This window comes from Trachemys scripta, chromosome 1 (genome assembly GCF_013100865.1).
Source record: "Trachemys scripta elegans isolate TJP31775 chromosome 1, CAS_Tse_1.0, whole genome shotgun sequence".
NCBI lineage: Eukaryota > Metazoa > Chordata > Testudines > Emydidae > Trachemys > Trachemys scripta.
In genome coordinates this window covers 313,327,250-313,341,994 of record NC_048298.1, presented here as the reverse complement: position 1 = coordinate 313,341,994, position 14,745 = coordinate 313,327,250, and the positions used below count along the sequence as shown (strand labels likewise).

The following is a 14,745-nucleotide window of genomic DNA, read 5'->3' as shown; positions in this document are numbered from 1 at the left end:
CAGCAAGCCTTCACCTCCAGGCAGAGGAGATGGAGGAGCCCTCGGACTCCCTGTTCAACGTGTTGTCCCCATCGGCACCGGGTAGGGTGGTCTTGCTGCTCCATGAAGTGGTGGCTAAAATTTCAAATGCCCTGTGGCAAACACTGGTCTCGTTGGCCCCTCTATCAAAAAAGACAGAACGCAAGTACTTTGTACCCTCTAAAGGGCATGAGTACCTATATACCAACCCAACGCCCAACTCCCTGGTGATTGAGTCGGTCAACCACAGGGAACGACAGGGTCAGCCAGCCCCAACCCCAAAGAACAAAGACTCTCGGAAACTGGACTCTTTCGGAAGAAAAATTTATTCGTCTTCGAGCTTCCAGTTACGAGTGGCAAACCATCAGGCCCTCTTGGGGCGGTACGAATTTAATCTGTGGGGCTCCCTGCCTAAATTTGAGGTCTCCCTCCAGGAGCGTGATAGGAAGGAGTTCAGGGCGCTGGTAGAGGAAGGGGCAACGGCAGCTCGGGCTTCCTTGCAGGCTGCCTCGGATGCTGCGGACACGGCCGCATGTTCAGTGGCCTCCGCGGTGTCCATGAGATGGGTGTCACGGCTCCTGCTCTCCGGGTTCTCCAGCGAGGTGCAATCTTTCATGCAGGATCTCCCGTTTGATGGGAAAGCTCTGTTCGCAGAGGAAACAGATACAAGGCTGCATGGCATGAAGGACTCCCGCACGACCCTCCAGACCCTCGGTCTCTATGTCCTGGCTCCGGCAAAACCTAAGTTCAAGCCGCAGCAGACTCCGACGCCAGCCGCCCTCCCGAAGTACGAGACCGCCCATAAGAAGCAACAGGACTATAAGAGACGCCCTCACAGGCAGTCTCGGCCTGCCCCCTAGCCTGGACCCTCCAAAGGCAAGCAGGCGGGGAAAAGGCGATTTTGATGGGGCGCTTGGGGGCAACACGCCAGTTCTCATCAGGGATCCAACCCCAATAAAGCTTCCCTTCTCCAACCGGTTGTGTGCTTTCCTTCCGGAATGGTCTCGACTCACTTCGGACCAATGGGTCCTCCACACCATCTCCCGGGGTTACACCCTCCAGTTTACCTCCTCCATGCGCAACCACCCCCCGTCCCTCCTGGGGGACCCCTAGCATGAAGCTCTGTTTGAGTAGGAGGTGGGGCGGCTCCTAGGACTAGGAACGATAGAGGCGGTGCCTGAGGAATTCATGGGCAAGGAGTACTACTCCCGTTATTTCCTTATCCCGAAGGCCAAAGTGGGGTCTCAGGCCCATACTGGACCTATGGGGTCTGAACCAGCACATGGTGAAGCTCAAGTTCCTCATGGTCTCCCTGGCCTCCATCATCCCCTCCCTGGATCCTGGGGACTGGTACGCTGCCCTCGATCTACAAGACGCGTACTTCCACATCCACATATTCGAGGGGCACAGGCACTTCCTCCGTTTTGTGGCGGGACAGAATCATTACCAATTTACAGTCCTCCTGTTTGGGCTGTCCACTGCCCCCAGAGTGTTTACAAAATGCATGTCGGTAATAGCGGCCTACCTCAAATGACGGGGGGTACAGATATTTCCCCATCTGGTCGATTGGCTTGTCAAGGGCACATCCCAGTCGCAGGCGAGGGATCACGTGGCGCTCCTCCTGTCCAAGTGCACCTCCTTGGGGCTATTGGTAAACAACACATTAGTCCAGGTCCAATGCATAGAGTTTATCGGAGCGCTCCTGGACGCAGTGTCGGCCAGGGCCTCCCTCCCGCCAGACAGGTTCAAGACCCTGAAAGGTCTCATCGACTCGGTCACAAGGTTCCCTGGTGACAACAGCCAAGGTTTGCCTGCAGCTCTTGGGTCATATGTCGGCATGCACGTACGTGGTCTGTCACGCCAGACTCAGGATGAGGTCCCTCCAGCTCTGGTTGGTCTTGAATTTCTCCCAGGCCGCGGCCAGGATGGATGTTGTGATTACCTCCCTGCGATGGTGGTCCACCCCAAACAGCATGCTCCAAAGGGTCCCGTTCAGGGACAGGGCCCCGTCGCTGGAACTGATGTCCGATGCGTCAGACCTGGGTTGGGGGGCCCATGTGGGGAGCTTTCAGACCCAAGGCCTGTGGTCGGTTCAGGACCTGACCATACACATAAATGTCAAGGAGCTCAGAGCGGTGCGGCAGGCCTGTTTGGCAAGGTAGTCAGAGTCCTCACGGACAACACGGCCTCGATGTTCTATATCAACAGGCAAGGCGGGGCCCGCTCCTCTGCTCTCTACCTCGAAGCCCTTAGGCTGTGGGACTTCTGTATAGCTCATGACATCCACCTGAAGGCCTTCCACTTACTGGGCGCCCACAACGAGAGGGGGGATCACTTGAGCAGGGACTTCTCCTCGCAACATGAGTAGTCCCTCCACCTGGAAGTGGCCCATCGGCTCTCCCGAAGGTGGGGTACTCCCCAGGTGGACCTATTTGCAACTTGGCAGAACCGGCGATGTCCCCGGTTCTGCTCCGGGGGGGCCTGGGGAGCAGGGCTATCTCCAATGCCTTTCTCCTGTCCTGGTCTCTATGCCTTCCCCCCGTTCCCTCTAATCAGCAGGGTCCTGGAGAAGATAAAGTCAGACAAGGCCCGAGTCCTCCTGATTGCCCCGGCATGGCCCAGGCAGTATTGGTACGGGACCCTCATGGGCCTGGCGGTAGCTCTGCCGTTGCCGCTCTGCCTGGACCTGCTCTCACAGGACCAGGGCCGCCTCCTCCATCCCAACCTAGCGGCTCTTCACCTTATGGCGTGGCTGCTCAATGGTTAGGTGGAGAGGAAAGAACGTGCTCAGAGCAAGTTCAGTGCGTCCTCCTTGAAAGTAGATGGCTCTCCACTCGCCGCACTTATTTGGCGAAGTGGTCCCGGTTTTCTAGGTGGGCGGCAGACCACGGTGTCTCCCCGGTGACCGCCCCGATCCATCTTATCCTTGATTACCTCCTCCACCTGAGGGCCCAGGGCCTGGCACCCTCGTCCGTCAAGGTGCACCTGGCAGCCATATCGGCCTTCCATCCGCTGGAGCAAGGACACACGGTGTTTTCCCATGCTATGATTGGCCAGTTCCTTAAGGGTCTAGACCGTCTTTTCCTGTATTCTAGACCCCCCAGTTCCACAGTGGGCCCTAAACCTGGTGTTGGCTCGTCTCACGGGGCCCCCGTTTGAACCACTGGCTACGTGCTCCTGGTCTCACCTCTCGTGGAAGGTGGACTTCCTGGTTGCTATCATGTCGGCCAGGCAAGTCTTGGAGCTCAGGGCCCTGACCTCCGAACTGCCGTACACGGTCTTTCATAAGGACAAGGTCCAGCTCCGCCCATACCCTGCTTTCCTCCCGAAGGTGGTCTCCGCCTACCAGAAGACATTTTTCTACCGGTCCTCTGCCCTAAGCCTCACGCATCCAGTGAGGAATGCCACCTCCACACGCTCGATGTGCGGCAGGTTCTGGCTTTCTACCTCGAGCGGACTAAGCTGTTCAGAAAGTCCTTGCAACTGTTTGTTGCCTCGGCTGAGCGCGCGAGGGGCCAGCGGATTTCCACTCAGTGGCTTTCCAATTGGATCACTTTTTGCATCCGTTCCTGTTATGAGCTGGCGGGTGTTCCCCCGCCACCCATTGTGAGGGCACACTCGACCCGGGCACAGGCCTCGTCGGCTGCCTTCGGGGCCCACGTCCCCATCCAGGACATTTGTAGGGCCGCCACGTGGTCGTCGGTTCACACATTCACCTCGCGCTCTGCGATCGTCTCCCAAACCAGGGATGACGCCGGGTTCGGCAGCGCTGTCCTCCGTCCTGGGAACTCCTACCCACCTCCAACAGATATATTGGAATCACCTATTGGGGAATACACATGAGCAGTCACTCGAAGAAGAAAAAACAGTTACCTTTTCCGTAACTGGTGTTCTTCGAGATGTGTTGCTCATGTCTATTCCACATCCCACCCTCCTTCCCCTCTGTCGGAGTTGTCTGGCAAGAAGGAACTGAGGATGGGGGGAGTGCACAGCTCCCCTTATACTGCACCAGGCAGGCGCCACTCCAGGGGTCCTTCTGGCACCAGTGCACATGGCGAGCACGCACACCTATTGTGGAATAGACATGAGCAACACATCTCGAAGAACACCAGTTATGGAAAAGGTAATTTTTTTTTTATTTTTTTTGTAGCCACTGGTTAATGAAGCTAAATTAGCAGTTGGAAATATAAAGCCAGAGTCTTTGTCAGAAATCCGGTCACTACGAATGCCACCTGACATAATAAGAGATATACTAGAGGGTGTTTTACGACTGATGGGGATTTTTGATACATCATGGGTGAGCATGAAGAGGTAAGTTGAGGATTTTATTTAAAGCATTAATGCAGCAATGTATATGGAAAATAGTTTCTGTTGTACACTCTCGAAAGGTTTGAATATAATTTTTAATGATCTTCTAGAAGGAAAATAATTTTATTCTTAATAATGAATAGATAACATATAGCTATTTATGGATAAAATTGATACATTTCCTGAAAAATACTCTTACGACTCTAGTTTCAGAGACCTTGTTAACATTTTTTCTCCTTCGAGTGATTGTCCACATGCAAATTCCACTGATCTGGCCCATATGTCGCATATGTCAGAGGTCAGATTGACGTGCATCACGTATGCTAGCAGTACCCATCGGGTATGCATGTGCTCTTCAGTTCTCGTGTTCAACTCTGAGGGCATACAAGGATGAGGTGTGCCTCTGGCAGTTCAAAGAACAGGAGTACTTGTGGCACCTTAGAGACTAACAAATTTATTAGAGCATAAGCTTTCGTGGACTACAGCCCACTTCTTCGGATGCATACAGAGTGGAATAAATATTGAGGAGATATATATACACACATACAGAGAGCATAAACAGGTGGGAGTTGTCTTACCAACTCTGAGAGGTAAATTAAGTAAGAAAAAAAAAAACTTTTGAAGTGATAATCAAGCTAGCTTCTAGCTTGTCAGGGGCAAGGCTGGCACCAAGGCAGGGGCAAGGCTGGCACCAAGGCAGGGGCAAGGCTGGCACCCTGGCAGGAATGGGGATGGGAACAAATGAGGCACAGGAGCTATGACAGCTGTGGACAAACACTTTGAGCAGCCACTGAATTGCAGCTGCTACTGGGTCAGACCAAAGGTCCATCTAGCCCAGTATCCTGTCTTCCGACAGTGGCCAATGCCAGGTGCCCCAAGAGGGAATGAACAGAAAAGGTAATCATCAAGTGATCCATCCACTGTCACCCATTCCCAGCTTCTGGGAAACAGAGGCTAGGGATACCATCTCTGCCCATCCGGGTTAATAGCCATTGTTTGACCTATCCTCCATGAATGTATCTAGTTCTTTTTAAAACCCTGTTATAGTCCTGACCCTCACAACATCCTCTGGCAAGGAGTTCCATGGGTTGACTGTGCATTGTGTGAATCATAAATACTGGAGCTATGTTGGTCAGGCAGAGTCACAGTGGGGCAACCTGGCTAGCAGATAAAACTCCTGGCCAGATAATGCCTAGCCAGATAACTGCTTAATTCCTAGCCAGATAATGCCTAGCTAGATAATGCCAAAGAACTGATAACCGTATGCAGTGTATATATATTAACAATTGATTAACAATTGACCAATCAGTAAAAGCACGAGGGAGTTATTGATAGGCAAATAGATTAACAAATCAGGAATTGTTGCAGGGTAATCAGTAATTGTTGCAGTGCAGAGTAAGATTAGTACCCTTCACATGAATCATAACCATAACAGGACTTTGAGACTCGCACTCCTCAAGCCAGAAGTCCCTTCTCAACATGTGCAGATCCACAAAGGTCACACAGTGAATACTGTGATTGACAGCCCTAGGCTGCACTCACTCTACTGGTCCTGTGCTGTTAGTACAGCATACAGGACTGAGCCTGTGGCTGCCAGAATAGAGGGGCCTTCTAATAGTTTGGGGTGAAATGGGATGAAAGCCAAAGTTTGCAAAGAACAGACTTTGCAGGTGGGAGCATGGGTTATGTTACTGTAAACGAATTTGGCCAAAGACAACAGGGGAACCCAATCATTTTGGTGAAAATTCATGAAACAGCTGAAGTACTGTTCCAATGTCTGGTTGACTCTTTTGATCTGGTTGCACTGCTCTACAGCCAAAATGCTTCTGAAATAAATGAAATCAAACTTTACTAATTCTGGGTCACTGAGAATGAAAATGATGCTTAAAATTGTTGATTGGCTCTAGTTTTCAAGATATGCTATTGGGTCAGTATATACGACCCTTGACTTGGGAATGGCGGAGGATAAGTGAGTTATAAAGGGAAGGGATCTCAGTTTAAACCAGAAATGACTAAAATACATCTTTGACTGGATCTATGAATAAATCTATGACTGGGTTTGGACAGTACTTGCTTATTAGGCAAAACAATGAATGATGCAATCTGAAGCTGGTATTGAGTCATACATGATATGAATTGCATCATGTTATTCCTAGAAGTCATGGATGATGCAATCATAACGAAGCTTACATCACTCTGCTGAACAAATTGCCCTATAACAGCTCTAGAAATCATACAGTGTCGTGCTCTCTTATTTGTCAGTGTTTGATTTTGCAAAGGGACCCATTTCTGTTTAGCCAAAGTGAGCAGAGATGCCTGGTACTTGTGTGAACAGTGCAGATAACTTCTGCTATGTTTGTGGTGAAGTGACTTTTGCATCACAAAAGCGCAGTATAACCACTATGGTTAAGAAAGCCTATCACCTTTATTTTGGATGCAAAATTGGAGATCAGGACAATAGGTGGGCCCCACACATATGCTGCAACACTTGTGCAACAAATCTTCGCCGGTGGTTGACCAGGAAAAGGAAATCTATGCCTTTTGCAGTGCCAATGATTTGGAGAGAGCCAACAGATCACACCAGCAATTGTTACTTCTGCATGGTGCCTCCAGTTGGGAAAGGTGTGTCAAAGAAGAAAAAGTGGACTGTGCATTATCCAAACATTCCATCAGCTATACGCCCAGTACCCCACGGAGAAGGACTGCCGGTTCCTGATGCACCAGAATCATTCTCTCTTGAGTCAGAAGAAGAAGAGGATGAAACTTCTGGTCCTGAACCATCAATGTCACAGGACCCACATTTTCTCCCATCCTCCTCCTCTGAACCACACCTCATAACATAAGGTGAACTGAATGACCTTGTCAGGGATTTGGAACTCCCCAAGAGAAAGGCAGAGCTGTTGGGCTCCAGACTACAGCAGTGGAATCTCCTGGCAGGTGATGTTAGGATTTCCGTGTTCCATGACCGTCAAAAGGATCTTGTCCCATTCTTCTTCATGGAAGGTGATCTTGTAGCCTGCAACAACATCGATGGCGTGATGGCAGCCCTCAACATCGTTCACGATCCAGATGAGTGGAGACTGTTCATTGATTCATCGAAGACGAGTCTTAAAGCAGTTTTACTGCATAATGGCAATGTTTTGCCATCAATTCCAGTTGGTCATGCAGTCCATATGAAGGAAACCTATGACAACATGAAACAACTTTTGAGGTGCATAAAGTATGATCAACATCAGTGGCAGCTTTGTGGCGATTTGAAGGTTGTTGCTCTCTTGCTTGGTCTGCAGACTGGATACACAAAGTGCTGCTGTTTTCTTTGTGAATGGGATAGTCGTGCAAGAGATTCCCGCTACATCAAGAAAGATTGGCCACTCCGACAGTCATTGGAGCCTGGGAGGAAAAGTGTTCAGCATCCACCACTTGTTGAATCAAGGAAGATTTTGTTACCACCCTTACACATCAAGCTGGGTCTGATGAAGAACTTTGTCAAGGCCATTGACAAAACACAAGCAGCTTTCAAGTACCTCCGTGGAAAATTTCCAAGGTTAAGTGAAGCTAAGATAAAGGAAGGTGTCTTTGTTGGTCCTCAGATTCGTGAACTTCTTCGAGATGATGCATTTGACCATGCACTGCGTGGCAAGGAAAAGACGGCATGGAAAGCCTTCCAGTTAGTGGCAATAAATTTTCTCGGAAACAACAAGGCAGACAACTACAGGTTGCTGGTGGAAAACCTCCTCAAGCCATACAAAAGCCTTGGTTGCAACATGTCACTAAAGATACATTTTTTGCACTCTTGTCTAGATTTTTTCCACTGAACTGCGGAGCAGTGAGCGACGAGCACGGCGAGCGATTTCACCAGGATATTGCAACAATGGAGAAACGCTATCAGGGCAAATGGAGCCCATCAGTGCTTGCAGACTATTGCTGGACAGTGACAAGAGATGCTCCATTTAATGAATACAAGAGACAAGCCAAGAAGCGCCAAGTAGACACTGAATAGGACTAAACTATGTACATAATAGTTTTTTGCCTTTTGTTTCATAATACATTTTATTTATATAACCCTTTTGCTGATTTTTAAAGTGTTACATAAACAGGACAGGTGAAATATTATCATGTAAAGCAACCATAAACACATGAAAAGACCTAGGTTTACAATGTATGATTAAAACTCTACTATCTACACAATATACATAGACATAAAATGTAAAAACTTAACTATCTTAGAAACAGTAGACAATCAGTTGTTTTAATTGTCATATTTGAATTCAGCACATCAAAATACATAATAGATAGCACATTTTTATCTCTGAAGCAGACGACTTTTCAAAAATTGTAGACCAGTGTTGTCAGACTGAGGGTGATTGACAATTGAGAGGAAGGGGCGTGGGTTGAGAAGATAAAGGAATTCCTGCCAAAACAGGGAAGCAAATTGGGTGCCCCAATCAGAAATGATGTGTTCTACCATGCCGTGGTATTGGAAGATGTGTTCCAAGAAAAACCATGCCATTTCACGGCTGATGGAAGAGTACGATAGGGGATGAAATGGGACATGTTCATCAGGAGGTCCACCACTGTCAGAACGACTGAGTGCCCTTGGAAGAGGGGCTGCTCCACAATGAAGTCCATAGAGAGGGTAGATCAAAGGCGTGGGGATGTGGGAAGGGATGGAGATGGCTCACAAGTCTCACGTGTGGCTTTTGGGGCTTGGCATAGAGTTGCTTAGCCAGAATCAAATTTAGAATGATATGTAAATATATCAACACAGTGTTGGAGAGAGAGCCATCATTCTTGGCTACAAAGAATATAGGCGCACTAGCTGGGGAGAGAGGAATGAATCCTTTCAGAGGTTTTACTCTGGATACTCCTGGAGGGCCTGTAGGTCTTTTTCAAAGAAAGTGTGTCTGAAGGGAATCTCAATCCCTTGGCAGAGTTCAGTGGGGCAGTTGTAACTGTGGTAGGATATTTGCCTTCTGTTTTTTGAACATCCTGGTGAACTCCAGGTATTTGACAGGAATATGAGGTGTCGCTGGACCTGCTACTCTCCTCTCTGGGAGCCTTGAGGGTTAGAGTGCACCACAGAGTGTGGTCAATCGTGAACCGGGATTAAAGAGGCATTCTCATCAACACTACAGAGAGCGGAAGAGCACTGTCCTTGATTGCCAGCTGATTAAGGGGTTGTGGGTGACAACCAAGGGGTGCCAAGATTGACTGGCAACTGTGAGGAGCAGATCATCCAAAACTGCATGATTTCCTAGTGGCTGCCACTGGTCATGACCTCCAGGGGTGCCATTTGATATGTGATGGGCCCCAAAGAGAGGGGTGACCTGTCAGTCTCAATGCGGGGAGTTTTTGTGGAGGGTAGGAATCTGATGACTCTTGACAAATTTTTGGTCGATGAAGTTACTGGATACATCCTCGTCAACCAATTTCTCAAAGCAGAGGTTAGGCATGGCAGGGTGCTGGAGGTGGAGGGGAAGACAAAGGGGAGTGGTGTGCTGGTTAGGGGTTGTCAGGATTCCGGCAGAGCCATGGCAGAGCAGCTCATTGTGGGGGCAGAGTGGAATACTGACTCAGCCCTAGCTCCTCTTCTGGGGCTGGGTTCTGGCATTTCCCAGGCTGAGGGGGTGGCGTTGTTTCTTGGACAGATATGGCACAAATGCCTGGATTCCCCACAATATAAGTGGGGTCCTAGAGCCTGGCACTGGCTCTTTCATTGGTAGAGAGGTGAGCTCAAACTTGATTGATCTGCATTGCCTCGAGGTCTGGTAGATTGCCCAGAATCCCATAAAATGGAAAGCCGTATATACCCTTGCAGCAGAGCATGAGAACCGAAGAGCGTATATACGCTCCCTAGCTACTGCTGGCCAAAAAGACTCTGATCTCTGACACATGTGGTGCATGCGTACCATCAGTGGAATGTGCCTATGGACAACTCAACTCAAACTCCAGTTACTGTATATTGAGTAACTTTGTTTTATCAATGCTTTGTCATTTAATTATTTAATACTATTTGCAGTTTCCTTGCCAAAAGAGGAGTGAGAGAAGACATTGCAACCTTTGATGCCCGTAACATTCCAAAGGAAATACGAGAGAGTGTAGAAGAACTTCTGTCTAAAAACAAGACATCTTTTGATCCAAAGGTAAGTCTCTTATTGGATTACATTAAAAAAAACGGACTAGCTTCTGTGGTCCACCAGGATCACTGTTCGCTACGGACACAGTGCAAAGTGGACTTAAACTGATAGGAGGTAGCCAGTGGAGAATTCTACCAACAGAGGGGAAGGCTATCAGTAGAAACAGAGAGAGAATTTTGCAGAGGAGGCTCTACTGTCTTCTGCCCCAGTTGCCTCACCATCCTTAGTGTAAGGGGGTTTGTTGGAAGTGGGACATGGATGAGATGAGGAAAAGTGGGTGTGTAATAAACTATAGGCCTCAGGGACCTTATGGCAATGGCATAAATAAGGGTTGTGGCGGAGCCAGGCAGCTCTGAATCTGGGAACCTCAACCTGCTCCCTCTGACCTCCCTGCAGTCAGAACCTTACCTCTAATTTTAATTAACTAAAGAGACTAAGGTAACCTAATGGGTTAATGGCCTTCAAAGCTTAATTTGAATAATCAAGACAGCAATAATTATAAAAGAATTCTACAACATTAGTTCCTTATTTTTTAAAAGGAAGAGTATAAGGATGTGACCTTGCAAATAGGAGACTCATGCTAGTGGACTCGGCACTCTCTCCAAACCCAATTGATTTCCCTGGGGCTTGTCATGGGCACACTGGTCCACTCAGGTGTTGTCTCTGCAGAAATGGGGCCTAAAATATAATCTCTTCTCATAACAATTTCCCACCCCTCATTTAAAAGATCAGCTCAATAGCACAAAATGGCAAATTGGTAGTCCCTGATAATAGTGTCTATGATTAAGTTAAGAACATAAAAACGGCCATGCTGGGTCAGAACAAAGGTCCATCTAGCCCAGTATCCTATCTTCTGACTGTGGCCAATGCCAGGTGCCCCAAGAGGGAATGAACAGAACAGGTAATCATCAAGTGATCCATCCCCTGTCGCCCATTCCCATCTTCTGGCAAATAGAGGCTAGGGACACCCACCCACCCATCCTGGCTAATAGCCATTTATGGACCTATCCTCCATAAATTTATCTAGTTATTTTTTGAACCCTATTATAGTCCTGGCCCTCACAACATCCTCTGGCAAGGAGTTCCACATGTTGACTGTGCATTGTGTGAAGAAATACTTCCTTTTAAACCTGCTGCCTATTAATTTCATTTGGTGATCCCTATTTCTTGTGTTATGAGAAAGAGTAGATAACTCTTCCTTATTTACTTTCTCCACACCAGGTTTTATAAACCTCTATCAGATCCCACCTTAGTCGTCTCTTTTCCAAGCTGAAAAGTCCCAGTCTTATTAATCTCTCCTCATACGGAAGCTGTTCCATACCCCTTATCATTTTTGTATCATCTGCAAATTTTGCCACCTCACTGTTTACCCCTTTTTCCAGATCATTTATGAATATATTGAATAGGACTGATCCCAGTACAGACCCCAGGGGAACACCACTATTTACTGCTCTCCATTCTGAAAACCAACCATTCATTCCTACCTTTTGTTTCCTATCTTTTAACCAGTTACTAATCGATGAGAGGACCTTCCCTCTTATTCCATGACAGCTTACTTTGCTTAAGAGCCTTTGGTGACTGACCTTATCAAAGGCTTTCTGAAAATCTAAATATACTATATCCACTGGATGCCCCTTGTCCACATGCTTGTTAACCCCCTCAAAGAATTCTAGTACATTGGTGAGACATGATTTCCCTTTACATAAACCATGTTGACTCTTCCCCAACAAATTATGTTAATCTATGTGTTTGACAGTTCTGTTCTTAGTTTCAACCAGTTTGCCCAGTACTGAAGTCAGGCTTACTGGCCTGTAATTGCTGGGGTCACTTCTGGAGCCCTTTTTAAAAATTGGTGTCACATTAGCTATCCTCCCCTCATTTGTTACAGAAGCTTATTTAAATGATAGGTTACAAACGACAGTAGTTCTGCAGTTTCACATTTGAATTCCTTCAGAACTCTTGGGTGAATACCATTTGGTCCGGGTGACTCATTATTGTTTAATTTATCAGTTTGTTCCAAAACCTCCTATAATGTCACCTCAATCTTGGACAGTTCCTCAGATTTGTCACTTAAAAAGAATGGCTCAGGTTTGGGAATTTCCCTCACGTCCTCAGCCATGAAGATTGATGAAAAGAATTCATTTAGTTTCTCTGTAATGGCCTAATTGTCATAGAGTGCTCCTTTAGCACAGGGGCAGGCAAATTTTTTGGCTTGAGGGCCGCATCGGGTTTCGGAAATTGTATGGAGGGCCTGTTAGGGGAAGCTGTGCCTCCCCAAACAGCCAGGTGTGGGCCAGTCCCTCTCCCCTATTCTCCCCCCCGTTTGTCGCCATGTGACGGTCCCCCCTGGGATTCCCTGCCCCATCCATCTCCACCCTGCTCCCTGTCCCCTGACTGCCTATGGAATACCCACCCCTGACTGCCCCCTGCTGCCCCATCCAACCCTCTCCTTCCTGACTGCCCCTGGGACCCCTGCACCCATTCAACACCCCCGTTCCCCGCCTTCTGACCGCCCCGACCCCTATCCACACCCCTGGCCGCTGACCACCACCCCGAACTCCCCTGCCCTCTATCCAACCCCCCCTGCTCCCTGTCCCCTGACCACCCCCGGAAACCTTGCCCCTGACTGCCCCCGCTGACTCATCCAACCTCCCCTTCTTCCTGAGTGCCCCCGGGACCCATGCCCCCATTCAACCCCCCCCGTTCCTTGCCCTCTGACCACCCCAACCCCTATCCACACCCCGAACTCTCCTGTCCTCTATCCAACCCCACTCTGCGCCCTGCTCCCTTAGCATGCTGCCTGGAGAACCGGTAGCTGGCAGCGGTACAGCCATGGTGCCTGGCTGGAGCCAGCCACGCCACAGCGCAGCACAGAGCACCGGGTCAGGCCAGGCTCTGAAGCTGCTGTGCCTGGCCGCCTAGAGCATTGTGCTGGCGGCACAGCGCGCTGAGGCTGCGGGGGAGGGGCCGGGGACTAGCATCCCGGGCCAGGAGGGTCCCGCGGGCTGTAGTTTGTCCACCTCTGCTTTAGCATCTTGATCGTCCAGTGTCCCAATTGGTTGTTTAGCAGGCATCCTGTTTCTGATATATTTTTTTTTAAATTGCTATTACATTTTGACTCTCTGGCTAGCTGTTCTTCAAAATCTTTTCTGGACTTCCTAATTATATTTTTACACTTCATTTGCCAGAATTTATGCTCCTTTCTATTTTCCTCACCAGGATTTAACTTCCACATTTTAAAGGATGCCTTTTTGTCTCTCACTGCTTCTTTTACTTTGTTGGTTAGCCCAGGTGGCCCTTTTTTGGTTCTCTTACTGTGTTTTTTAATTTGGGATATACATTTAAGTTGAGCCTCTATTATCTTGTCTTTAAAAAGTTTCTATGCAACTTGCAGAGCTTTCAGTTTTGGCACTGTGCCTTTTAATTTCAGTTTAACTAACTTCCTCATTTTTGTGTAGTCCCCCTTTCTGAAATTAAATGCTACTATGTTGGGCTGCTGTGGTGTTTTCCCCGCCACAGAGATGTTAAATTTCATTATATTATGGTCACTATTACCAAGCGGTCCAGCTATATTAATCTCTTGGACCAGATCCTGTGCTCCACTTAGGACTAAATCAAGAATTGCCTCTCTTCTTGTGGATTCCAGGACTAGCTGCTCCAAGAAGCAGTCATTTAAGGTGTCAAAAAACTTTATTTCTGCATCCTGTCTCGAGGTGACATGTACCCAATCAATATGGGGATAGTTGAAATCCCCCATTATTATTGAGTTTTTTAGCATTTCACAGTCACTATCACCATCCTGGTCAGGTGGTTGGTAATTTATCCCTACTGCTATATTCTTATTAGTAGAGTATGGAATTACTACCCATAGAGATTCTGTGGTACAGTTTGGTTCATTTAAGTTTTTTACTTTATTTGTTTCTATGCTTTCTTTCACATATAGTGCCACTCCCCCACCAGCACAACCTGTTCTGTCCTTCCGATATATTTTGTACTCTGGTATTATTGTGTCCTATTGATTATCCTCATTTCACCAAGTTCCTGTGATGCCTATTATATCAATATCCTCATTTAATACGAGGCACTCTAGTTCACCCATCTTGTTATTTAGACTTCTAGTATTTATATATAAGCATTTTAAAAACTTTTCACTTTTTAGCTGTCTGTCATTACATGATGAAATTGAATGGGATTCTTTTTCATTTGACTGTTTCTCATCAGGTCCTACCTGTATTTTATCATCTTCCATTCTCTCCTCTTTACTAGGACATACAGAATCTCC

The 14,745-nt window shown here is 47.8% G+C and overlaps 1 protein-coding gene across 1 annotated transcript in view; it reads left to right on the top strand.

Moving 5' to 3' along the window:
- DYNC2H1 (dynein cytoplasmic 2 heavy chain 1) overlaps window positions 1-14,745 on the top strand; it is a 372,682-nt gene that overhangs the window by 123,143 nt on the left and 234,794 nt on the right. Inside the window, exons 57-58 of the mRNA XM_034758872.1 lie at window positions 4,169-4,329; window positions 10,346-10,469. Coding sequence (XP_034614763.1) covers window positions 4,169-4,329; window positions 10,346-10,469 — 285 coding nt within the window. The remainder of the gene's footprint in view (window positions 1-4,168; window positions 4,330-10,345; window positions 10,470-14,745) is intronic.